This window comes from Pristiophorus japonicus, chromosome 8 (genome assembly GCF_044704955.1).
Source record: "Pristiophorus japonicus isolate sPriJap1 chromosome 8, sPriJap1.hap1, whole genome shotgun sequence".
NCBI classification, from domain to species: domain Eukaryota; kingdom Metazoa; phylum Chordata; class Chondrichthyes; family Pristiophoridae; genus Pristiophorus; species Pristiophorus japonicus.
Window position 1 is genome coordinate 134,928,371 of NC_091984.1, and position 27,524 is coordinate 134,955,894.

The window sequence follows — 27,524 nt, forward strand, 5'->3', positions numbered from 1 at the left end:
CAGCACAATATCCACTTAGCCATTAGGAAATCTTTATTTATAATAAATTTATAAGTAAAAAGATAAGATACAATTGCAAAATGAGGTAAGAAAATAAAGTGGATAAATCTACAAACCATTGAAGAAAAATTGTTAATGAGACGTAAATAATAGCAGTCAAGGTTTTGGTTCGTGGTGTTGCTAACGATTTTTTGCACATCTTCACTCAGTGAAGTTTTTTGCCATTTATAAACCTAATCGTTAATTAAATTCAGCTTAGTTTTTGAATTTTTTGAATTAGGAGCAAGCAATTGTGTAGCCAGGAGCTATAAAGTTATTATGCTTTACTTTTTTCACAGAATGCATCTTACAAACCAGCTGTACATTTTATGTCTGTTAACATCTGTTTGAATAATACATGATGGAAAAATTATAGGTTTTTAATGAGTTCTTTAGTTCCTTGTTAATATGGCTTTGTAAGGAGAAAACTGTTGTTCAACTGTTATATGACAAGGTTCCAAAAAAAGCATTACATACCTCTGAAACTATGTGAGCATAGTACAGCATCTTCAAGTGAATGATCTCTTACCACCATCAAAAGGCATTGCTTGAAGATAGTTACCGCATTGCCATTTGTATAAGTAAAATGCTAGTTAGAATCAGCAGAATCTACTTGATCACTTCTGTAAAATAACTTTCCAAGTAATGCGCACCATGCTGTGTTTTTAAAAAAAATAATTGTTTCAAATATTTCCAGCCACTGGAGGTTAGAATATTTTAGAATATGCATGCGGTAATTCAGCTTTTACTCGAGAGCCACAGCCATTAAATTGAAATTCTGAATTTTCCACACTGAGGGCCCAAGTTTCGGGCCGCGCCTAGAACGGCGCAGCCCCGACCTGGACGCCCGTTTTTCGCGCCACAAAGTGCGCCTAAAAAAAACTTACACATTCTCTGGCTCCCTGCTGGTCCTCTTGAGTCGGGCGTGGCGCAGCACGAGCCGTTGGGGGCAGAGCCAGGTCCCTGCGCTGAAAACAGTGCCGGGACCTCTGCACATGCGCGCTACAGTGGGCGCGCATGTGCAGTAGCTCCAGGTGCCCAAAACTGTGTGGGAGGGGCCCGAAGCACGCAGCCCCTGGCCCTGGCCCAATGGCCTCACTGGGGCTGCGTGCATAAGGCTGTCTCCCACGCCCAGCTCCTGTTTCCTCCCGACCCGTCTCCTGCTCCCCCCCCCTGCCCCCGGACCGGACCCGACCCGCGCTCTTCCCCCCCAACCCCCATCCGACCTGACCTCCCTCTCCCGACCCAAACCGAACCGATCTCCCTCCCACCACCCCCCCCGACCCGACCCGCGCTCCCTCTCCCCCCCCCCCCCCACACCCGGACCCGCGCTCCCTCCCCACCCCCCCTTCTCCTTTTCTCCTTTCCCCCCCTTCTCCTTTTCTCCTTTACCCCCCTTCTCCTTTCTCCTATCCCCCCTTCTCCTTTCTTCCACCCCCTTCTCCTTTCTCCCCCCCTTCTCCTTTCTCCCCCCCCTTCTCCTTTCCCCCCTTTCCCTTCTCCTTTCCCCCCTTTCCCTTCTCCTTTCCCCCTTTCCCTTCTCCTTTTCCCCCTTTCCCTTCTCCTTTCCCCCCTTTCCCTTCTCCTTTCCCCTTCTCCTCTCCCTCCCCCCTTTCCCCTTCTCCTCTCCCTCCCCCCTTTCCCCTTCTCCTCTCCCTCCCCCCTTTCCCCTTCTCCTCTCCCTCCCCCCTTTCCCCTTCTCCTCTCCCTCCCCCCTTTCCCCTTCTCCTCTCACTCCCCCCTTTCCCCTTCTCCTCTCCCTCCCCCCTTTCCCCTTCTCCTCTCCCTCCCCCCTTTCCCCTTCTCCTCTCCCTCCCCCCTTTCCCCTTCTCCTCTCCCTCCCCCTTTCCCCTTCTCCTCTCCCTTTCCCCTTCTCTTCTCTTCTCCCTCCCCCCTTTCCCCTTCTCTTCTCCCTCCCCCCTTTCCCCTTCTCCTCTCCCTCCCCCCTTTCCCCTTCTCCTCTCCCTCCCCCCTTTCCCCTTCTCCTCTCCCTCCCCCCTTTCCCCTTCTCCCTCCCCCCTTTCCCCTTCTCCTCCCCCCCTTCTCCTCCTCCCCCCCTTCTCCTCCTTCCCCCCCTTCTTCTCCTCCCCTTCCCTTTCCTTCTCCTCCCCTTCCCTTCCCTCCCTCCCCTTCCCTCCCTCCCCTTCTCCATCTTCCCTCCCCCTTCCCTCCCTCCCCTTCTCCATCTTCCCTCCCCCTTCTCCACCTTTCCTCCCCCTTCTCCACCTTTCCTCCCCCTTCTCCACAACCTTCCCTCCCCCTTTCCCTCCCCCCTCCCCCTCCCCTCGCTGTCAGAAACACAGACACTGACAGACAGAGAGTGAGAGACACAGAAGACAGAGAGACAGAGACACACTGGCGGGCGGGTGGGGGGGCGGGGGGGCATCCCAGCATGCTGTTGGAGGTCTCCCGGTGCTGCAGTCGGTAAGTAGAAAATGTTTTATTTATTGATTTAAAAAAAAAATGATTTCTTATTAATTTGTTTTGATTGATTTATTGGTTGATTTATTGATGTTTTTACCATTTATTATTGATGATGGCTTTTTATTTGTAAAACTGAAGTGTTTAATGTTTGTAAACTTCCCTTTAAACCCCCCCCCCATTCCCTACGCCTGATTTGTAACCTACACCTGATTTTCTAAAGTGTAGACAAGGTTTTTTCGAGCGTACAAAAATCTTCACTTACTCCATTCTAAGTTAGTTTGGAGTAAGTTTTCACTGCCGAACTTTGAAAACAGGCGTAAGTCGCTGAACACGCCCCCTTTTGAAAAAAAAATTCTGTTCCAAAGTGAAACTGTTCTAACTGACTAGAACTGGAGCAAACTAAATGCCGAGAATTTGAATTTCTAAGATACTCCGTTCTACACCAGTTGCTCCAAAAAATCAGGAGCAACTGAGGCCGAAACTTGGGCCCTGAATGTGGGTTCACAATAGTTACAATTTATTTTAGATTAAGATTTGTTATGCTCAGTAAACAAGAGTCACTGTTTTATTGTTAATTAAAAAATACATTGAGAACATTGGACTAGAATTTCCTAACAACCCGCCAGCACCCAATTGCTACCCAAAAGACCGCTGTGTTTCCCAAGATTATCGCCGACCAAAGCTTCCCCCAAAAAAAGAAAAAAATCCGCCCAGAGAAAAAAATGGACGTTGCCTCTCGATTCTCGGCGAAAAAGTGGAATTTAGGGTCGATTGGGTAGCTCTTAAAGAAAAAGGCGATAATTAAAAAGTTCACTAAAAATTTACCCTGAAGCTGCGAGTTAGTCCCCAAGACGAGAAAAACACAATAGGCCAGAAATTCCTCTGGAGGTCTTCCTGCGGGCAATTGCCTCCTTGCTGGAGATTTTTTACGAAAGTACTTGGTGGTCTTTGAGGCGCCCTGGATTCCAATGGGGAGGCCTTCTCCTCCCGTGCTGCAAAGCGCGCACCCGCCTAGAGGGTTCCGACGCAGAAGATGCAGTCACGTGTGACTGCTCAGCCAATCAGGTAGGTAGTTCACAGGGTCCCATTAATAGCACTTAGACTCACGTATCTAGGAATTCTCAGTGCTATTAATGGGGGAAAAAACCACACTCTAATAAAAAAAAACACATAATTAAAATGAATTGAAATTAAAGTTAATAAATGCCTTAGAAAAAAACAATATATTCCCGATTTTTTTTTTAAAGTTTTGTAATTCGGGTTAAAAATAAACTTATCTAAGTGGGCAGAGTTTTTAACAATACAATGTGTTTATTTTATTTAATTTTATTGTGTTTGTGTGTTTTTAAACACTTGCGCCTGTAAAAGTAGGCTATGCGCCACCTTTTTCAGCCACAAGATTTTTGAGGACATTTGTCGGCCAAGATATGCGTAAATCCCGCGGTTTTGCCCTTACAAATGTCCTTGCTCCCGATCTGTCCAGGATCTGTCAAGCTCCAGCAGATCGGAAAAGCTGGTTTTCAGTGCATGCGCATTGTGCGCTGAAAACCGGCTTTTCCGGTGCCTTCCCGGGTCCGTAGAAACTTCGTACGGGCCTGGGACTTCAGAATTTTTGGGCCAATATTTTTTTTTTTAAATAGATTAAAAAATCATAAAACATTCTCAGGACCCCTTTAACTTAAATCACCACAGCAGAATTTAAAAATAATGAGTAAAATACCAATTGCTTAGCTTTTTCTTGCAGAGCTACTCACCTACTGCCCAGCTCTGCTGATTCTCATGGGTGTTTTTTTTTATACTTGCCTACGGGTCACCGTTGAGTCAAATATCGCACCATGGCGATCTATGGATGGGGCACGCCAGTGGTCCGCTCCCCAGCGGTACCTTGAAACCACTGGCGTAACTCAGCTGGGAAATTTCTTGCCGACCTGGTTATCGCCCAAAATGGCCAATACCGTCCAGAAACCGGGCGATGAGCCACTGCAATTTCTATCCCATTGTATCTTAATGTGATAAATGGTTTGAGACGCAATGTAATATTTCTTTATCGAAAAGATTTGCATTGTTATAATTTGAGCACAGGTTGCTCAGGCTGTTGCTATCACTTAAGAGACTGCACATTTATTTTTGTATCTTTTCCTTCCACCCCCCCTGCTTCCACCAACCTGATCTTCCTTTCACCTGGTAATGGTTTGTAATCGTCTTTTATTGAGTTGAAGCGTAATGTTGAATCAGACTCAGAGTAGGTGCCTCATAGCAAAAACAGTGGCTGGCCTTGTCAATATTTCCGAATAGTTAAACAAAATGAAAAGCATGTCCATTGTTTAATAAAAAAATTTTAAATCACAGATTTGAGTGTAATCAACAGGTGCATTCATTCACTTCCTAATGACCACCTCAAGTGACATTGGTAGTTTCTCTTGGCAGGGAAATGCTAAGTTCATGGCATCATGGGGAACAGCACACATTTTAAAGGAAGCAAAAAAATTGATAGACAATTTTCTGTTGGCAGACTCAAATGTAAGAGTGGTCCTATCAACTTTGACTAGTTGCAGTCAAGTGCACTTGGTAATTGAGCATAAATTCACTCAAGAATTGAGACCGAACCCTGCAGTTTCTAATCTGAAGTATAGAATTACATGCACCATTAGTTGTTTCCTTGAGGCCCCAATTCCTACTAACATCTGTTTTAAGTTCCCACTGCGTTTTGTCCGATCACACAAAGTCTTGCTTTTTGTTTAGCAATCTGAGCTCTCTTTTATTTTATGCATTTAGACAGCTGATTACCTTGAAACATCATTATACAGGTTGAACCTCCCTTATCCGGAACCCTCGGGAACTGGCCTGTTCCGGATAAGGGATTTTTCTGGACGAGGGGAGGTCACATTAAATTGGGTGGTACAGGTACTGAGCAAGGGATATCGGGGCTGACTGGCTTGGGGCTGGGAGTACGGCAGAGAGATCCTGGGGGTCGGGGGTGTCAGGCCAGCGATCGCAGGAGTCGGCAGCGAGGAAGGACTTCAGTTTGTTTATGTGGGAGTTCTGCGCATGCGCCACCCGGTGGCCCGAAATGGTTCCGGGCGAGAGGTGGTTCCGGATAAGGGAGGTTCAACCTGCAGTGCACTGGATTGATAGGACACAGGCTCATATATCTTTCTTCCCCAAATGGCAAACTCAAAGGCAAGCCAACTTCAGGAGTTAACACATGAAGGAGAACTACTTTAGGCAGAGGAAATAACAGAAAATTTTATTTGACCTCTTCATGCACTTTTTTGTATTAGTTCCTTTGATGTGGGTATCGCTGACGAGGCCAGCATTTGTTACCTATCCCCTAATAGCCTTTGAGAAGGCGGTGGTGAGCCAGCTTCTTGAACTGCTGCAGTCCCTGTGGTGAAGGTACTCACACACTGCTGTTAGAGAGGGAGTTCCAAGATTTTGACCCAGTGACGATGGAAGGAACGCCGATATATTTCCAAGTCAGGATGGTGTGTGACTTGGAGGGGAACTTGCAGATGATGGTGTTCCCATGTGCCTACTGCCCTTGTCCTTCTAGGTGGTAGAAGTCACGGGTTTGGGAGATACTGCCAAAGAAGCCTTGGCGAGTTGCTGCAGTGCATCCTGTAGAATCTACACACTGCAGCCACGGTCTGCCGGTGGTGGAGGGAGTGAATGTTTAAGGTGCTAATCAAGTGGGCTTGCTTGTCCTGGATGATGTTGAGCTTCTTGAGTGTTGTTGAAGCTGCACTCATCCAGGCAATTGATAAGTCATATCTGTTAGTTTACAAAAGCTAAGCTTTGCAAGCAGGTTGGCTGTCTTCCTGGGCTTCAAAGGAATCTAAAAGGAGAAATTAGATGACCGTTGTAAGAACATAAGAAATAGGAGCAGGAGTAGGCCATACGGCCCCTCGAGCCTGCTCCGCCAGTCAATCTGATCATGGACTCAGGTCCACTTCCCCGCCTGCTCCCCATAACCCCTTATCCCCTTATCATTTAAGAAACTATCTATTTCTGACTTAAATGTATTCAATGTCCCAGCTTCTACAGCTCTCTGAGGCAGTGAATTCCACAAATTAACAACCCTCAGAGAAGAAATTTCTCCTCGTCTCTGTTTTAAATGGGCAGCCCCTTATTCTAAGATCATTCCCTCTAATTCTAGTCTCCACCATCAGTGGAAGCATCCTCTCTGCATCCACCTTGTCAAGCCCCCTCATAATCTTTTATGTTTCGATAAGATCACCTCTCATTCTTCTGAATTCCAGTGAGTAGAGGCCCAACCTACTCAACCTTTCCTCATAAGTTAACCCTCTCATCGCTGGAATCAACCTAGTGAATCTTCTCTGAACTGCTTCCAAAGCAAGTATATCCTTTCTTAAATATGGAATCCAAAACTGCACGCAGTATTCCAGGTGTGGCCTCACCAATGCCTTATATAGCTGTAGCAAGACTTCCCTGCTTTTATATCCATCCCCTTTGCAATAAAGACCAAGATACCATTGGCCTTCCTGATCACTTGCTGTACCTGCATGCTATCCTTTTGTGTTTCATGCACAAGTATCCCCAGGTCCCGCTGTACTGCGGCACTTTGCAATCTTTCTCCATTTAAATAATAACTTGCTTTTTGATTTTTTTTCTGCCAAAGTGCATGACCTCACACTTTCCAACATTATACTCCATCTGCCAAATTTTTGCCCACTCACTTAGCCTGTCAATGTCCTTTTGCAGATTTTTTGTGTCCTCCTCACACATTGCTTTTCCTCAGTATCGTCAGAAAACTTGGCTACGTTGCACTCAGTCCCTTCTTGGAAGTCATTTATATAGATTGCAAATAGTCAGGGTCCCAGCACTGATCCCTGCGGTACCCCACTAGTTATTGGTTGCCAACCAGAGAATTAACCCTTTATCCCGACTCTCTGTTTTCTGTTAGTTAGCCAATCCTCTATCCACGCTAATATATTACCCCCAACCCTGTGAACTTTTATCTTGTGCAGTATCCTTTTATGTGGCCCCTTTCTCAAATGCCTTCTGGAAGTCCAAATACACCACATCCACTGGTTCCTCTTTATCCACCCTGTTCGTTAGATCTTCAACGAATTCCACAAATTTGTCAACCATGACTTCCCCTTCATAAATCCATGCTGACTCTGCCTGACCAAATTTTGCTTTTCCAAATGCCCTGCTACTGCTTCTTTAATAATGGACAGCATTTTCCCAACCACCGATGTTAGGCCAACTGGTCTATAGTTTCCTGCTTTTTTTCTGCCTCCTTTTTTAAATAGGGGTGTTACACTTGCAGTTTTCCAATCTGCTGGGACCTCCCCAGAATCCAGGGAATTTTTATAAATTACAATCAATGCATCCACAATCCCTGCCGCTATTTCTCTTAAGACCCTAGGATGAAAGCCATCGGGGCCAGGCGATTTATCTGCCTTTAGTCCCATTATCTTACTGAGTACCACCTCCGTAGTGATTGTGATTGTGTTAAGTACCTCTCACCCATAGCCCCTAGACTATCCACTGTCGGAATATTATTAGTGATCTCTACGTAAAGACTGATACAAAATATTTGTTCAGAGTTTCTGCCATCTCCATGTTCCCCATTACTAATTCCCCGGTCTCTTCCTCTAAGGGATCAACATTTACTTTAGCCATCCTTTTCCTTTTTATATACCTATAGAAACTCTTGCTATCTGTTTTTAGATTTTGTGCTAGTTTACTTTCATAGTCTATCTTCCCTTTCTTAATCATTTTTTTAGTCATTGCTGGCTTTTAAAAGCTTCCCAGTCTTCTGTCCTCCCACTAGTTTTGGCCACTTTGTATGCCCTTGTTTTTAATTGGATACCGTCCTTTATTTCTTTAGTTAGCCACGGATGGTTATCTTTTCTCTTACACCTTTTCCTCCTCACTGGAAGATATTTTTCTTGAGAGTTGTGAAATAGCTTCATAAATGTACACCACTGTTCATCAACCGTCCTACACCTTAATCTATTTTCCCAGTCCACTTTACCTAACTCTGCCCTCATAACTTCATAGTCTCCTTTATTTAAGCTTTTTTATGCTTTATATTCTTTTCTTTTCACTCAAGATGTTTTCAAACTACTCCATTTTTTGTGTCTTTCACCAACTAAGATAATTCTGTCTCCAGCAAATGCTACCTGTGGTTAGTAATGGAAAATTCAGAATTATGATTTTGGAGTGTAAAACTTCAAGTGCCAATAATTTTCTGTGGGACCTGTTAGTATTAAATATTGTGAGAAGAAAATGTTGAAATAAATATTCCCAAATCACTTGTGCAGTCCATTCAGTTCCAGTGTTGTGCAGTTAGAACATAATCTAAACAATACAAACTGAAAACATTCTGGTTTTATACATGTTGTTAAAAAGATTCAGACTATCTATTGCAAGTGTGGAGTATCAGTTTTAATTGTTGGAGGTTTTAAAAGTGTAAAACTTAAATTTTTAATATTTTACTTTTCCTTTCTGTCACACTTTCTCTCAATCTATGTCTTTCTTTCCCCCTCTCTTTCTCTTTCTGTACCTGATTTGACATTTAATTCAGCCACTCGAATCTACACTTCATTTTCTGTCCGTGCGCTGTTAATTTCATAATCCTTCAATCTGCTTGATAAAGGAGATACACGCTTGCTCTGTTCACTCGGGTCCCAGATGCCCTGTATCCCTTGCTGCGATGTTATCAGCTCGCACTTTCGGCAACTTGTTACACAAAATATTTTTAAAGCCTAAACGTGCAAAGGCAAGTCTAACTCACCATTAATTGCCCTGCCATAGCATATTATGGCCCCTTGTCTCTGTTAATTAATCTTTTATATAGCTTGATGAGATTTCCCCGGACTGCTCTTTCTCGCCAGTGGAATTTGAGTTCCTCTAATCTTTTATGCTAGCTTCAGTACTTTTCACACTTGGGATGAGACCTGCTGCATTTATGTACACTCTCCAATGAATACCCAATTGTGTAGCAAATACAATTTGTTGGGGGGAAGAGAGGGAAGGCTTCTTTTCCCATGAGCGGGCCCACTGATATAGAGGGTCGACGCTCGCTCCAGCCCATGTAGCAATTCTCGAAGTTAGCAGACAGAGGCGGATGGCAAAGTATAACGATCTTTTACTACGAACGTCCGGGAACACCCCTCATCACAGCCGCCTGTGAATGGAGATGCTCTCCGAACAGCACAATCATACAACTTTTATACATTTCAAAAACCCCTCCGTTCCCTGGTAAGACCGCCCGAGATCTCTAATTGGACTACCTTATCAGTGCTACTTCTCTAATTGGACTACCTTATTCGTGCTACTTTGGATTTACAGGCCAAGACCCTCGTGACCATCTTAGGCCGTGACTAGAATGACTTCATGAGGTCAGAATTTGTTGATTCTCCTTGATGCCCGTGAGTCTGCCTCAAGACTCTTCGCAAGGTCTTATCAATGTCTGTTTAGGTTCTCACATCGTATCCTGTTGGAATATTATTGAATTGATAACTTCTGGAGCCTTGGTTCAAGGCCGAAGAGAGGCCTTTTACCTCCTTATGGGTCGGTGCAGGAACCAGCACTTTAACCCTTGTCCCGCTGGTACCCCTAATGCCAAATTTCTCTCATAATTCCTTCTGAAAATGTCCTACATTCTCTTTCTGCACTGCTTTCCCTATTTTCATATTGCCACCAAATTTGCAAGCTTATATTTAATTTCATTTTCCCATGTTAGTAGTATAGAACAGATATGGGTCAAAGAACTGACTTCTGAGGACCTCCACTCAGCAACCTCCCCACCCCCCTCCTTCCCCAGCCTGACATTACATACCAATTTCACCTATTCGTCTTCTGTTTTCTTAAAAACAAACTTTGCTAAAATTCTACTCTGGAATCAGAGGGTTTAGTTTAATTTTGAGCCTTTTATGTGAAACTTTATAAATGGCTTTCTAAAAATCAACTGTCATAATGCATTCCAGCATCTACATTACCTATAATATCCTCAAAGAAGATGAGAAGATTGATCAAACAGGATATCCCATGAGAATATTCCCATTAGAGTCAGTTAGACTTGGCCAATCATATAATTGATTGAGAAAATCAATCAATCTGGTAATTCTGGTAACCAAAATGACTACCTATTATTTGTACTAAAAAAAAATGATTGTAAAACGATACTGCTGTCACTTCAAGCAGATCAAACTTGAAGTTGAACTTACTGTAGTTATCATTGGTCTAGAATTTGCAGTAACAATAACGGTGAGGCTATCAGTGCGCTCTGTTATTTAAGTGTAAATCAGACAGCAACTTCCAGTGACCACACATGTGCAGGTAATAGCGGAAATCAAGAGGTTGCTGTCTTGAATTGCCCTGCTCAAGGGACCGAGGGCCTAGCGAGAAGGGATATCTGAGGGAAATCCTTATTAGTCAGGAAATAGTGTTAGGGAAATTGATGGGATTGAAAGCCGATAAATCCCCAGGGTCTGATTGTCTGTATCCCAGAGTACTTAAGGAAGCGGCCCGAGAAATAGTAGATGCATTGGTGGTCATTTTGCAACATTCCATGGACTCTGGATCAGTTCCTATGGATTGGAGGGTAGCTAATTTAACTCCACTTTTTAAAAAAGGAGGGAGAGAGAAAACAGGGAATTATAGACCGGTTAGCCTGACATCGGTAGTGGGGAAAATGCTGCAAGCAATTATTAAATATGTAATAGCAGCACATTTTGAAAGCAATGACAGGATCGGTCCAAGTCAGCATGGATTTATGAAAGGGAAATTATGCTTGACAAATCTTCTGAAATTTTTTGAGGATGTAACTAGTCGAGTGGATAAGGGAGAACCAGTGAATGTGGTGTGTTTGGACTTTCAAAAGGCTTTTGACAAGGTCCCATATGAGATTAGTGTGCAAAATTAAGGCACATGGGATTGGGGTAATGTATTGACATGGATAGAGAACTGGTTGGCAGACAGGAAGCAAAGGGTGGGAATAAACGGGTCCTTTTCAGAATGGCAGGCAGTGACTAGTGGGGTACAGCAAGGTTCAGTGCTGGGACCCCACCTATTTACACGATATATTAATGATTTAAATGAAGGAATTGAATGTACTATCTCCAAGTTTGCAGATGACGCTAAGCTGGGTGGCAGTGTGAGCTGTGAGGAGGATGCTAAGAGGCTCTGAAGGGTGACTTGGACAGGTTAGGTGAGTGGGCAGATGCAGTATAATGTGGATAAGTGTGAGGTTATCCACTTTGGTGGCAACAGCAGGAAGGCACATTATTATCTGAATGGTGACAGATTAGTAAAAGGGAAGGTGCAACGAGACCTGGGTGTCATGGTACATCAGTCATTGAAAGTTGTCATGCAGGTACAGCAGGCAGTTAAGAAAGCAAATGGCATGTTGGCCTTCATAGCGAGAGGATTTGAGTATAGGAGCAGGGAGGTCTTACTGCAGTTGTACAGAGCCTTGGCGAGACCACACTTTGAGTATTGTGTGCAGTTTTGGTGTCTCAATCTGAGGAAGGACATGCTTGCTATTGAGGGAGTGCAGCGAAGGTTCACCAGACTGATTCCTGGGATGGCAAGACTGACATATGAAGAAAGACTGGATCGACTAGGCTTATATTCACTGGCATTTAGAAGAATGAGAGGGGATCTCACAGAAGCATATAAAATTCTGACAGAATTGGACTGGTTAGATGCAGGAAGAATGTTCCCGATGTTGGGGAAGTCCAGAACCAGGGGTCACCGTCCAAGGATAAGTGGTAAGCCATATAGGACCGAGATGAGGAGAAACTTTTTCATGCAGAGAATTGTGAATTTATGTAATTCTCTACCACAGAAGGTTGTTGAGTCCAGTTCGTTAGATATATTCAAAAGGATGTGGCCCTTGCGGCTAAAGGGATCAGGGTATGGAGAGAAGACAGGAATGGGGTACTGAAGTTGCATGATCAGCCATGATCATATTGAAGATGGTGCAAGCTTGAATGGCCGAATGGCCTGCATCTATTTTCTATGTTTCTATGCTCCTTCAGAAGCTATCCGACATGCTGGTTTGCTCAGAGACTTTGCATTGAAATACATGAAAAGCGTGAAGTTGTTATACTTGTGTAATAGATACCCACAAACTCACCTGAAAACGTTGGGGCTTGTCCATTCCAGTCTAAGTACATTTTTAACGGCATGGTAAGCCTTAATTGCTGCCACACAACCTGTCTGGCACTGAAAATTAATTTTGGCAAGTGTGGGGTCTCATTCCTTCATATTTTAAATTATTGTCAGAGATTGAAAGAATTTTGATATGTCCTTACTATACAGTATAAATGCACATGAGGCCCATGCTTGAGAGAAGGTCAGTCTGTGACCTGTCCTTTATTCCTTAGCACTCAAAGTGATGAAGGTGGGTGGAGCTTCCCCTTTTGTACCTGAAGGCCCAGGTTAGGAGTGTCTCCCACCTAGTGGTCATTGTTCTCACAGTGTACAACTTAGATCAGATTATACATGGGTTACATTGCTGGTTGAATACATGACAAATTTGAAATGACTTTTTTAAACTTATTCTTTGTCTTTTTTATCTTAATTCCACCTAATTTTCCCTCATTATTTAGCTTTCTGCACATGATTTGTTGTTGAATTAACTATTCTAACTTGCACTTCCTGGGTCAGGCTCTGCGCACCTCATTAAGAATTCTTCAACCTGATTGGTTAAGGAGTTACACAGTTGCTTGCCCTGTTCACACAGGTCCCAGATCCTCTGTAGAGGGAGCCATGCTATTTTGGATTTCTAATCACAAGTTCCAGTGCAAAAGCCCGTAGAAAATCTGTGGGCAAGTGTAAATGTAATGAATGGCTGGCACAGTTCGTTCGCTGCTGACCGCAAAAGCCGGGCCAATCTTGCATTTCATTTACACCTCCCACTGCCTTTCCTGAAGTTCCACCGCTGTTCTTGTCCGAGATCCACCTGCTAATTTTCAAGTTGTCATTTCTGCTGTGATTGACGCTGTGGAGCTGTCACTGTTGCAGAGCCTACTATTGTGCCTGTTTAAGTGCAATCCTGTGCTGGTGAGCAGAGTGCTTGTTGGAATATAACGCTAGCTGGTTCAGTGATCAGCTGCTGCAGTATTCGACACGCACTTGGCTCACAGGCACAGGAACAGGTTTAAAAAAAGCTGATTCTATAAAGTCAGCAGTCCCAAAATGCTTCTGCTAATGGAACGGACCAGCTGGTTTTGTAACTGTCCAGTGCAAACTCCAATATATTGGGGAATCTCTTATAATGAACGGATTAGCATGCACATTCAAATTTGATTTGTATTTTGCGTGCTAAAGCTGTGATTCATAGGCTATGGTTGGCCAAGTATTATTTTTCACTGGTTCTACTTGGTTTTTTCCATGCATGTACAGATTTCTTTAAAAGTAAAATTAGTGACTGGAAGAAAATTATTCCCAGGTCAAGATACAAATGTACCCTTGAAAAGGTCTGTGTCTCAGTGGATAAAAAAAATCTAATTTGTAGCATGTTCACTAGCTCTGGTTCCAACTTACTCATTTCCTATTAGGTTGTTTGAATTCATTATTGTCTTTATATATCCTTAACATTTAGTTTTTGACACAAAGTATTTGTTCTCGCTCTGTGCCCTTGGGCCTGCTCCTGGATTTGGCCTCTCTACTTCCTCCAGGTCCAGCTCTGACTCCACCATTACTCCAGTTGGTGGCTATTGCAGCTTTGCAGTTCACATGAACACTTCCAAGCAGAATTTTGGGGGAGTGGCCTGGGATGTCATGCCAAGGTTCAGTCAGTGGCTTGGGCCTGCATTCTGAGCTGGGAGGAAAGGATTCACTCAGCCTGGAGCAAGGCTGAGGCTTGAGATTTCATAGGAAGCTTTGGTAAATGCAAAGCTCCATAACTCCATGTATAAAACGGTGTAGTTTATTGATTATACTACAGTGTCTCGTGTAGCGATGTAGCGGTGAACTTGAGGTTAAGATCGGAGGTGCGGCAAATGTTTGTGACGGAGGAGTGGCGAGAGATCGTGGTGGAGGTGCGGCAAATGAAGGTACAGGGTCCAGAAGAGCCGAGGGCCCAGGAGCAGCACAGCCAGCCCACACTGCGATATGTGTGCGCGCTAGATCCGTGCAGCAGAGCAGATCTCCAGTCGTCCTGGTTAACACTTGTCACTGGATAAAAGCCTAGCTTTGTTAAGCCTGTGTGGTGGCTGGTGTGCAACCGTCACCACAGGTTAAAAAAATCCACGCACAGGCATCTTCCACCCCTCAATTGGAGTTCAGGACTGGAATATCGGATCCTTCATTGAAACATCTGTGAACCCATGTGGAAGCAAGTCATCCTCGTTTGAGGGGCCACCTATGATGATGATGACTAAATATAGGGGATAATATTTATAACACTATTTAACAAATTCCAGTCCTAAATAGACAAAATACAAGATGAGGTTACTTCAGAAAAAGATTATGTAACCAAAATGCCTTGTGAATTTAGCCAGAGGAAAACAATTCCCTATGTCGGGCTAGAAATTGTTCTTTTGGCGATAGTGGTACTTTTTGCCAAATGTACCGTTACAAATACTGCTATTTTTTAAAGGCATAAAATTGGCAACAAAATGTGCCTGACGGTAAAAATCAGCGTTGCATAAGGTTTCACGGTGGGAACCGTGGCCTCACAACTTTAGTCCGAGGCCGATTACCGCTAAAAGGCCCTGGGGAGGGGGGGGGGTGGGGAGAAAACACAAAAAAAATTGCAAAAAAATCACAACATTTACAAGACCCTTAATGAAGTAATCGCTGCAAAACAATTTAAAAATAAAAACTTTAACTTACCTTTTTTGCAGGGTTTCATTCTTATCGCTGTTTTTGGGGCTGCAACGCAGGCTTTTCTTGGGCATTTTTTTTCACTTCGAATATTGGTGCACCGAACAGCCAATTTAAAGCAATGTTTTTTTGAGTGTTGCACGACAGCGGTCTGCTTTTCAGCGGTATTTCAAAACCGCCGGCGCACAACTTTGGCCAATTTAGGTGAACATCTTTTACCGTCAAAAAAGACAAAATATCGCTGAAAAAACGGGCACAAGGCTGGCCAATTTCTAGCCCTATATAGTTTATTTCTGTCTTTGTTGCTGTGTGAAATGATTTTCTTAAATTCTTATGAAAGTGATTGCTAATTATGTAAACAGTTCAGTGAGGAACTTTAACCTCATTCACCATTGTGTAGTACAGGTTGAACCTCCCTTATCCAGAACTTCTTTATCCGGAACCATCCCTCGTCCAGAACCATTCCCGGCCACCGGGTGGCACATGCGCAGAACTCCGACATGAACAAATTGACGTCCTTCCTCGCTGCCTACTCCAGCAATCGCTGGACTGACCCCGTGATCCACTGCCACCCCTCATGATCTCTATGCTGCACTCCCAGCCCCAAGCCAGCCAGCCTTGATATCCCATTGCTCAGTAACTGTACCATCCAATTTAGCGTGACCACCCCTCATCCGGAAAAATCCTTTATCCAGAACAGGCTAGGTTCCGTGGGTTCTGGATAAGAGAAGTTCAACCTGTAGTTGTTTTGCTTGGAGCCAGAAGGCTGTGGAAAATAATGAAGATGAACTAACTCTTCCATTACTGACTTGAATTGATGTTTCCAGATTAAAATTGTTGTTTTTGTTTTATAAAAATGGTTGGAAAATAATTGATTTGTTATCAGCATATATGGGCTAAGTCTATTCTTCCTGTTATAACAAGGAGCAGATGTACTTGAAACCCAAGTTCCTTCATATTTTCTAGAATTCCATCTTGGATGTTGGGTCTGGGTCTTTGCCTCCCACTCCCAAGGTCTGGGATCCTTTGTGTTTCTTTCCAAACTTCGTTCCCAGCACTACCTCGGCACCAGATCCTGGCCTAGCTGTTCTGTCAAAATGTTATCCCCAGGCCCCTCCCTCGTGCTAATCTCCCTCACTTCCCCTGAGGCTTTCAGACTTGGCCCTTCCTTGGTGTCCTTCTTGCCCTGTTCTTACTCCCTCCTAGCGAGAGGTCTAGCCCATCACTCCTTCCAGATTCAATAGAAGAAACATCAAAGTCAGGATGAACTGTGGTTCTTCCCAAGCTTTCAAAAACACCTCGCCTAACGTGCTATAGTGGTTGAATCTGGAACTGTCACTTAAGATAGTGATGGAAACAATCTCTTGCTCTGTCGTTAAACTGAAATGTTCCTTTGCAGATTGGACACTTCCAAACAAAGTTTGAGGAATCGGCTGATACCCAAGAAGAGAGATGAGGTCTGAAACAGAAAGAATGGGAGACAATGATTTAGAGACTGAAGGATGAGCAGAGAGGCAGTTAAAGGCATAGAGAGATGGACAAAAAATTTTTGGGAAAAAAAATCAGACTTCAGCATTGATGAACGTGAATTTAGCGATATTGATTCGCATCTATGGGGAACTGGGCGAAGATTATGCAACATTGTTTCACTTGAGTCTTCATTTATTTGCCCGTGCAGGATTCAAAAATGTTTTAAGGTTCAAGATGCTCCACTTAAGCATAATTCACTTGAGACTATGTACTTCTTGACAGCAACTTACCTGTACATCGGTTAGATCAAATAGCAATGTTGCTGCTGGCTAAGAGCAAACTTTTGTTGTAAGATCTAATAAATAGACTTTGACTGTATGGTATTTAGTTTGTCTTTTCTTTATCTACAGGTAAGCTTTTGGGTTGTCCGAGAGATTCTTACTGCACAAACATTAAAAATAAGAGCCGAAGTTTTGAGCCACTATGTTAAAACTGCAAAGGTAAGTAAGTGACTGTTTGGGTCATACTGCATTTGATATTCCAGTTCTCTTAATCAGGTTTGGATTTTATTTTTATTTACAGCTACTGTACTTTTATCTTGATTGTAGAAATTGTATGAGTTGAATAATCTACATGCACTAATGGCTGTCGTGTCCGGATTGCAGAGTGCACCTATCTTCAGGCTTACAAAAACATGGGCGGTAAGTGATGTGGCTCCGACTTTTGACCGGCACAGGCTGTTATGAACCTATATTACAAATGGGTACATTTTTTAACAATTTAAATTGTTAAAATAACAACTTCTGTTGATTTTTATTTGTGAATTAAAACAATTCCTTGGATGAGTTTTTAAAATCTAATTTGCTTAAATGTATTTGCAGTAGTTTCTCAATATAGTCTGTTAAACTGATTTGTGAATCAGTACTAATCGCCCATCGTCAGCAGGTGAAGAATTCAAATTGCAAGAGATGCCACGATTTTTGTTAAATAAACTGTCATAGGGATCAATAATCAAGATCTATGCTGATATAAGAGCTTGTTGCTTCATTACTCATCTTCACCTCTTCTGCAGGTGATGGGCCATTATGTAAAGCTTCGCTGGTTCTTCGCCTAAGCGTCCATTGTTTACATGTGATCCTGGTCAGTAATTGTCAACAGGCAGTTTGACCATATTATGGGTAGGAGAACATTAAAACTGAGTCTGCTTCACTGAGGCTGATTCTAACAATTTTGCTGCTGGTCCAGCTGACATCAGCTGAGCTAAATATTTACAGACTGAGGATTGAGCTTCAGATTTTCTTGGTGTTAATGGATCATTTGTCATGGTCACTTACTAACTGAGGCATCAGGGAAACCTTTGCTTGGTCTTCAGTTAACGCTTTATCCTCTGTTCACCAGATAAATATGGTGGTTGGAAGGTATTAGGATCATTTTAGAATTTCTGTTCTGAAAAACCTGCATCACAGTTTCCAAATGCCTCTTCAATAATTCAAAAAATGTTGTTTCCATTATCTTACCCAGAAGTTCATTCAAGAATGTTAATTACTCGTTGAGCAAACGGCTTCTTGACATTGGTCCTAAATTGGCATTATGTCCCTGTCCTAGCCTAATAGTTTTATTTGAAAGTGTTTCAGATTTTCCTGCACCATTTATTATCGTTTATATAACCTCTCCGTTTAAATTTGAAGAGCTCAAATTTATCCAGTCTTATCCATAACTCAATCCTCTGCCCCTAAGAATCAATCATGTGGCTCTTTTTTTGCAACACCTGAGGTTTGAATGTTTCCCTTGTGCTTCAGTAATCACAATTGGACACAGTTATTCAAGGTACAGTCTGGCCAGAACACTGTACAATTTTAGCATGACCTCTCCTGACTCCATTGATACAGCGTTATATTCAGCATTCTGTGATTTTGCTTGCAGCTCCATCTATAATATGAACATCCACACATTATCAGCACTTTTCATGCAACTTTTTAGCCTAGACAAATAGTTTACTGTTTGTTGTAAAATAATATCCATTGTTAAAAATTCCTGTTCATTGCCACTTACTAGTTGTTGAGTACGGATTGCACTCAGTATAAAATTCATTTTATTGCATCTTTCGCTCTGTGAAGCTATTATCCTGGCTGGAACTGGAAACATTAACCTCTCCATGCAAAATTAAAAGTGGAATAATGTAACTGGTTAGGGCAAGGAGTTACATTTCATTACCTTCGATTGGTCAGAAACTATTTCCATTCTGAAGTTGTAATGCTAAGACATTGCTCCAATAGTAATTGAAGTTTATGACAAGAAAACTACTTGTTATATACTTCCTGTTATATTTATGCTGATATATACTCCAAGCCTTTATGTCAGAACAACTGAGTAAGAATGCACCGTTACCTTTGGAATTCCCCAGGATATATCCCTGGCCCCCACCTATTTCTCACCTACATGCTGCCTCTTGGTGTCGCAGTGCAAAAACGCAACATCAGGTTTCCCAAGTACGCTGATGACACCCAGCTCTATCTCATCACCACCTCTCTCGATCCTTCCTCTTCCACTGATTTGTCACGTTGCTTATCGGCCATCTAGTCTTGGATGAGCACGAATTTTCACCAATTAAATGTTGGGAAGACCGAAGCCATTGTCTCAAATCACTGTCACAAAATCCATTCCCGCTCCCTAACTACCTTATGAGACTGAACCAGACCGTTCGCAACCATGGCGTCCTGTTTGACCTTGAGATGAGCTTTCAACTCCATAGCCTCGCCATCATCAAGACCGCATATTTCCATTTGCCTAACGCTGCCCGTTTCTGGCCCTGCCTCAGCTCATCGCCAGCTGAAACCTTTACCTGTGTTTTGTTACCTGAGACTATCCCAATACCCTCCTGGCCACCATCCCACCTTGGTAAACTTGGGCTCACCCAAATCTCTGCTACCAAGTCCCATTCACCCATCACCCCTGTGCTTGCTGACTTATATTGACTCCTCGTCCGACAGCATCTCTATTTTAAAATTGTCATCCATTTCAAATCCCTCCATGGCCTTGCTGTTGGGGTAAAAAGAAGACTTCTCTTCTTCAAGGTGGACTCCCTGATATAAGGAATCGACACCCGCCCATTAATGCGACCAAGGAATCACTCCGATGAAACCGGTTTTTATTCAAGCATGCATGAAGGAGTTCTGATGAACTTTTCTAAGAACAGAGGTTTTACATCTTTCAAGGTGTGCGACCCTCCTATAAAACTACCAATTGGCCTATTGCTATAAGCGAAGTTACATTGATTTGTTGACCTTTATCAGACTGGCTCTGAGTGGTTCTGTCCTCCTGTCCATCTCTCATCACATGTCACCCTTCCGGAATGTGTTGTTCAGTGGTGTCAACTTTGCCTCAGTTCCTCATGATGTGTGGATTAACCTTGTTTCCCAGGGTTTGCTATCTCAATGCTTCTAGGTTGTTGACTCCCCACTTTCCTTGGTGGATTTTATTCTGTACTGAATATAATTTTCCATCAGTCTATATTAAGGTTAACACAACAGATGGTTCATTAGCCATCAAGCTTTGCTGCATAGCAAGCTTTGCTGCTTCCCCTTCTTAAGCGAGTGTTATAAGCGTGCTTTACATACATAAGCAAGTTTTACATACATAAGTGAGATTTACACACGATATATTACAATCCCTACTGTAAGGTAGAGGAACTCCCGATTCCTCAGAACCTCCTAATACTGATAAGCCCTACAATCTGGACCATGTGTCAGATCAATTCACTACCTTCAGTATCCACTTTAGTGACCATCGATCTGTCTGTCTACTTCCACTTTAGTGACTGTATTTTATCCCCTTACAATTCTTCTATACCTCTTACACTCGTTCCTCCTGATCTCTGTAACCTCCTCTAGCCCTGCGCTCTTCCAATTCTGGTCTCGTGCACATCCCCGAATTTCATTGCTCACCTTTGACGGCCATGCCATCAGCTGCCTAGGTCCTAAGCTCTTGGTTGGGGTTGGTGCCCAGTTGTCTTGTGCTCTTTGGATGTGGTTGGTCAAGAAAACAGATCATATACTATTAATACATGAGCACTCTTACCACTTTCATTACTGCATTGCTGCTGTGTGTGCTACTATTATTTTGTGTAAATTGACAAGCAAATCATAGAAAATATGATCGGTATTTTGCTTGCAATTAGTTGTATTTTCATTATCATCTCATCAGCCCCAATGTCTTGCTGAAGAAATACACGATTATCTCTTCATATGGTGTCAGTTTATTTATTTACATGGCTGGTCCAGTTTAGTTTCTGGTCAATGGTGACCCCCAGGATGTTGATGGTGGGGGATTCGGTAATGATAATGCCGTTGAATGTCAAGAGGCGGTGGTTAGACTCTCGCTTGTTGGAGATAGTCATTGCCTGGCACTTGGGTGGCGCGAATGTTACTTGCAACTTATCAACCCAAGTCAAATGTCGTCCAGGTCTTGCTGCAGGCAGGCATGGACTGTTTCATTTTCTGAGGAGTTGCAGTCATCAGCGAACATCCCCACTTCTGACCTTATGATGGAGGGAAGGTCATTGATGAAGCAGCTGAAGATGGTTGGGCCTAGGACACTGCCCTGGGGAACTCATGTGGTTGTGACTATTGACCTCTAATCACCACAATTATCTTCCTTTGAGCTAGGTATATCTAGTCTATGTGCTGGCCTTTATACCTAGAGGACTATATTCCAAGGGGGTACAATTTTTCCTGGGTCCAATTTATGCTGCAGCAATACAAAATCCGAGTTAGACCACACCTAGAGTACTGTAAGCAGTTCTGGGCACCACACTTTAGGAAGGATGTATTGGCCTTGGAGGGAGTGTAGTGTAGGTTTACCAGAATTATACCTGGATTTCGAGGGTTAAGTTATGAGGAGAGATTACACAAATTAAGGTTGTATTCCCTAGAATTTAGAAAGTTGGGGGTGACCCGATGAAAGTTTTCAACATATTAAGGGGAACAGATTGCCTAGATAGGGAGAAACTATTTCCGCTGATTGGAGACTCTCGGACTGGGGGGGGCATGGTCTAAAAATTAGAGCCAGACCTTTTGAAGAGTGAAATTAGGAAACACCTACACATAAAGGGTGGTAGATATTTGGAACCCTCTCCCACAAACAGCAATTGATGCTAGATCAATGTTAATGGCGTGATAAATCTTAATTACTACCAAACAACCTCTCTGGCACTAGAAATTAACTTTATCTGTGTGGTGTCGAGTTCCTTCAGATTTTACTTACTGCTAGAGATTTTCTAAAAAATCTTTTTCTTTGTTTTTAATATCACAATCCCATGTCTCTTTCACCTTCTGTACATGATATTACATTGATTGACATTAAATACATAAAATATTCTAACTTACACTTCCTAGTTTAGACTCTGCATGCCTCAGTTAGGATTCTTCAATTGAATTGGTTGAAGAGATGCTGTTGCTTGCCTTGTTCACACATCCCCTGTAGAGGGTGCCACGCGGTTTTGGACTCCTAATAAAGGTAAGTTGCTCCACAAATGCCCACGAAAAGTCTGTGGTTGGGCAGCTGTAAGCAAATTGAACAGCGAGTGCCGTTCGTTCGTCGTTGACTGCAAAATCTAGGCCAATATTTTACGAGGTCTGACCTTTACTCTATATAACCTGTCTCTTCTTATCTGTTCTTAGGCAGTCCCCTGGAGTTGAGGATAACTTGCTTCCAAACTAAAATTAGTTTTAAGGTGACTGAAGAGACCAATGTGGGATCTACAGTCTCTGTCACAGGTGGGGCAGCATTGATAGCAGTACGACTTTCCGGTCTGTCGCTGTTGGGGTTGTCCATGAGAGTCCTGATGTTCCAGGTCCAGAACTTCATTTTAAAGGGTGGAAGATGCCTGAGCGTGCATTCTTTTAACATAGGCTGACCGTTGCACACCAGCTACCACACGAACTTGATAGAGCAAGGTCTTGGTCCAATGGCAAGGGGATCCAAGATGATTGAAGTCCAGGCTCCGCTGCATGGTCCTCGTACACGCATGCACGCGTACACATACATTCTCCTACTGACCCCCACCCTCCCTGTATTTATATTCTGTACCCACAATTCTCATTTCTGAACTGCTTAATTCATGTGTTAAATTGTTTTTGTTAAGCTATTAATGTTGTCCCTTTGATCAAAACACAAATATATCAAAGGCTGCATAAATGATGGAATGGGGCAAGATATGTATCTGGTTGAACTTACTTCAAGATAAGGAAACCCATATTTACAGTGAATAGTTCAAATAAAGGAAACCTGCAAAATAGAGTTGGGATAAATTAGTGGAGGTGCTGAGGATAGAACATCATAAACATGTAAGATTTAAAGTCAGTACAATTAAATATGTTCCTTGTATGATTTTGACCAACTATGTAAAGCATGTCTGCGTGAATATACTGAAGGTACATACATTGAAAAAGTAATGAGAAAGGACTGTTATATTCCATCAGAGTTCAAGATACCTTAAGTAATACTGCTTTATTACAGGTAGTAAATATTTGACTCAACTGAGTGTTTGTCCTGTAACAACAGATCTTGGGCAAGATTTAAAGAAGCGATTCACCCTATTGGCTAAGGGGTATCACTTTGCATTTTGTACTTCTGGAAGAGTCAGACTCCCAAGTAGCCCTACAATGGATGAGTGTATTCTAAACATGACAAATCTGGAAAGAATTGCTATGTGATATCAGGAGAGAATCAAGATGTAAACTGCGGAGTTGGAGGTATTAAAGAAGGATATATTTTTTAATCAGAGACAGGGAATCAAAATACAAAACTTTGGAGCACGAGTTCAGAAATATTGTTGATTTGTATTGGTAATATAATGTTTGAGTAGCTTCAGAATATCCTGGATAATGAGAGATTGGAAACCAATTATAATAAAAGTAGAGAGCCTATAAGGATTATCAGAATAATGACACAATAACCAAAGAATATGAGAAAATAAGCAAAACGTTAAGAAGGGAGTGTGAGGGAAAAAATATCAAAAGCAACAGTGAAGTATTTTACAATTCTATCAGTATAAAAGATAATTGTTAAAAGTGAGGTGAAACTGCTCAGAGGAGAGGATTGTTAATTTGGAGATGATAATCAAAATGGGGTGGAGGTATTTAAAAAGTTCTTGGCATCACTATCAGTAAATAGGTGAATCCTGAAATAGTTGAGAATGAGATGAGCAATACTGTAATAAAAACAGAAAATGCTGCAAATACTCAGCAGGTCAAGCAGCATCTGTGGAGAGAGAAATAAAGTTAACATTTCAGGTTGATGTGAGTCATTGACCTGAATCGTTAACTCTGTTTTTCTCTCCATTTTCTGTTTTTATTTCATTCAGCACAGCAGTATTTTACTTCTGTTTTAGTGAGCAATACTGTGATGGCTAAAAGGCAAATTTTAGATGTTAGGCTAAAGGAGCACAAGGCATCAGGATGCACTGGGATACCTTCCAGAATCCTAAGGGAGACGAGGAAGGAAATTGCCCAGGCCTCAGAACTCTGTTGAATGTGGATGTGTGCCAGAACATTGAGAATGGCCAATGTAATATCCATTTTTTTAAAAAAGGGAACCGATCTCATACAGGTAATTACAGGCCATAATAGACAAACATCTGTGGTAGGTAGAGAGTCTTTAATTAATTAACAATGAAATTGCCACATATCTAGATGAAGAGAAATTAGTTAGAAGTAGCCAACACCATCCTGCTTGGCAAATCTTATAGCATTCTTTGAGGAGGTAACAGACATAGTAGATGGGGGAAATTAAGTGAATGGTAGTGTGCATGGTCTTTAGGGAAATCTTTGTGAAGGAACCATATGGAAATTACCAGAGTAGATTAAGGGGTATGGAATTATTGGGAGGAAAGCAAACGATGAAAAATTGGTTAGAAAGGCGGAAATGTTGCGTCAAAGTTTTTTTGTCACAAATATCAAGGGAATATTTTTCAGAGTGGTTGAAAGTTGGTAGTGGTGTATCTCAGAGTTCAGTTCTAGTCCACTTCTGTTCATTGTGTATATTGAGGAGTTGGATATCAACCTAGAAGGCATGATATAGAATTTTACAAATGATAAATAGGAGATACAGTTAATTCTTTAGAAGACCTAAGAATGCTGTGAAGGGATATTGATGAGATAGGGCGATTGGCTAAAAAGTGGCAGGAGGAATTCCATATCAGTAAATATTAAGTGATTCTTTGTGGTAAAACATAACAGCAGTAATTATACTTTGATTGGCAGAGCAGAAGTTTGCAAAGGCACCCTCCGACCCTGCCTCCTGTACACTGGCCTCCAACAAGAAGTGTGAGGAGTTCATGGAATTTTTTTGTCACAAAATATCAAGACCATTTGTTCAACTGTCTGCCGCTTCGCTCCCTTCCCCGAGCCCAAGGTTCCCCCCTTTCTTCGTCCTCAATTTGCATCTGTCTCCAGCTTCTCTCCTATGTCCCCATCTGCCCTCTCTGAGCTCATCTTGTCGATGTGACCCACCCTCTGCTCCCTTGCCCCTACTCCTACTAAATTGCTTCTCACCCAACTTCCCTTCCTATGTTACCTGATATTGTTAATGGTTCTCACTTTTCAGGTACTGCACCTCTTGCCTTCAAATCTGCTGTCATCAACCATCTCCTCAAAAATACATCCCTTGACCCTGATGTCCTTGCAAATTACCACTCCATCTCCAACCTCCCTTTCCTCTCAAGTCCTTGACCGTAACTCCATATTTGAATCCCTCCCATCCTTTTTCCGCCCCGTCACAGTGCTGAAATGGTCCTTACCAAAGTTAATGACATCTTATTTGACTGTGACAAAGGTAAACTATTCCTTCTTGTCTTACTTGGCCCGTCTCCAGCCGACAACACAGTTAACCACACCATCCTCCTCCAATGTTTCTCCACCATTGTCCAGCTGGGTGGGACTGCACTTGCTTGATTCCATTCTTATCTATCCAGTCATAGTCAGAGGATCACCTGAAATGGCTTCTCTACCCACTCCCGCACCGTTGTATCTGGTACGAGGTCAAAGAAAGCCATGTACAGAGGTTGATACTGCTCCCTACATTTTTCTTGGATTTGTGGCGTAGTGAAGATCATGTCCGTTGTGTCCCTTAGTGGCGGAATCTGCAATGTGACTCTGGGAGGAGACAATTGAGGAGAATTCTTGCGATAATTTTCCCTGCAGCAGACAGCAGGGAAACTCCTCTATAATTACCACAGTCAGACTTGTCCCCTTTCTTGAAGATGGTCAAGATTACGACGTTTCTGAGAAACCCTGGCATGCTTTCCTCCTTCCAGATCAGAGAGCTGAGGTCATAGATTCGTGACAAGAGTACTTCTCCGCCATGCTTCAGTACTTCGATGAGGTTTCCATCTGCTCCTGAGGCCTTGTTGTTTTTCAGTTGTTGGATGGCCTTTTCAACCTCATGCCTCTGCAAAATCCTGCAAATTCATTGGCAGGATCATCATCATCATAGGCAGTCCCTCGGAATCGAGGAAGACTTGCTTCCACTCTTAAAATGAGTCCTTAGGTGACTGAACAGTCCATTACGAGAGCCACAGTCCCTGTCACAGGTGGGACAGATAGTCATTGAGGGAAAGGGAGGGTGGGACAGATTTGCCGTACGCTCTTTCCGCTGCATGCGCTTGGTTTCTGCATGTTCTTGCAGAATCTTGTAGAGAGATCGTTGGTGGTATCTCTCCAGCGACTTGAGGTGTCTGCTGTAGATGGTCCATGTCTCTGAGCCATACAGGAGGGCGGGTATTACTGCAGCCCTGTAGACCATGAGCTTGGTGGCAGTCTTGAGGGTCTGGTCAAACACACTTCCTCAGGCGGCCGAAGGCTGCACTGGTGCACTGGAGGCGGTGTTGAATCTCTTCGTCAATGCCTGCTCTTATTGATAAGAGGTTCCCGAGCTATGGGAAAAGGTCCACATTGTCCAGGGCTGCGCCATGGATCTTGATGACTGGGAGGCAGTGCTATGCGGTGAGGACAGGCTGGTGGAGGACCTTTGTGTTACGGATGTTTAGCGTAAGGCCCATGCTTTCGTCGCCTCAGTAAAAATGTCGACTATGTCCTGGAGTGCAGCCTCTGTATGTGCGCAGATGCAGGCGTCATCCATGTGCTGTAGCTTGAGGACAGAGGTTGGGATGGTCTTTGACCTGGCCTGAAGTGGTTGAACAGGTTCCCACTGATTCTGTAGTTTAGTTCCACTCCAGCAGGGAGCTTGTTGACTGTGAGGTGGAGCATGGCAGCAAGGAAGATTGAGAAGAGGGTTGGGGCGATGACGCAGTCCTGTTTGACACCGGTCCGGATGTGGATTGGGTCTATAATCGACCTGTTGGCAAGCATCACGGCCTGCATGTCGTCGTGGAGCAGGCGGAGGATGGTGACAAACTTTTGGGGGCATCCGAAGCGGAAGAGGACGCTCCATAGACCTTTGCTGTTGACAGTGTCAAAGGCCTTTGTAAGGTCGAAGAAGGTCATGTATAAGGGCTGGTGGTGTTCCCTGCATTTCTCCTGCAGCTGTTGTGCTGCAAAAATCATGTCCATTGTGTCCCGTAGGTGACGAAATCCGCACTGCGATTCCAGGAGGAGCTCCTCAGCCACAGGGAGAAGACGGTTGAGGAGGACTCTAGTGATGACTTTCCCAGTGGCTGATAACAGGGAAATTCCTCTGCAGTTGCCGCAGTTGGACTTGTCCCCTTTTTTAAAGATGGTCACGATCACTGCATCTCTAAGACCTCCCGGCATGCTCTCCTCCCT

The 27,524-nt window shown here is 43.2% G+C and overlaps 1 protein-coding gene across 6 annotated transcripts in view; it reads left to right on the forward strand.

Annotated features, from left to right (window-relative positions):
- The window catches only part of ralgps2 (Ral GEF with PH domain and SH3 binding motif 2), a 641,885-nt gene that overhangs the window by 355,817 nt on the left and 258,544 nt on the right, over positions 1–27,524 (forward strand). For all 6 annotated transcript variants that reach the window (XM_070887410.1, XM_070887411.1, XM_070887407.1 and 3 more), the window contains 2 exons: positions 17,154–17,243; positions 17,352–17,444. In XM_070887410.1, coding sequence (XP_070743511.1) covers positions 17,154–17,243; positions 17,352–17,444 — 183 coding nt within the window. The remainder of the gene's footprint in view (positions 1–17,153; positions 17,244–17,351; positions 17,445–27,524) is intronic.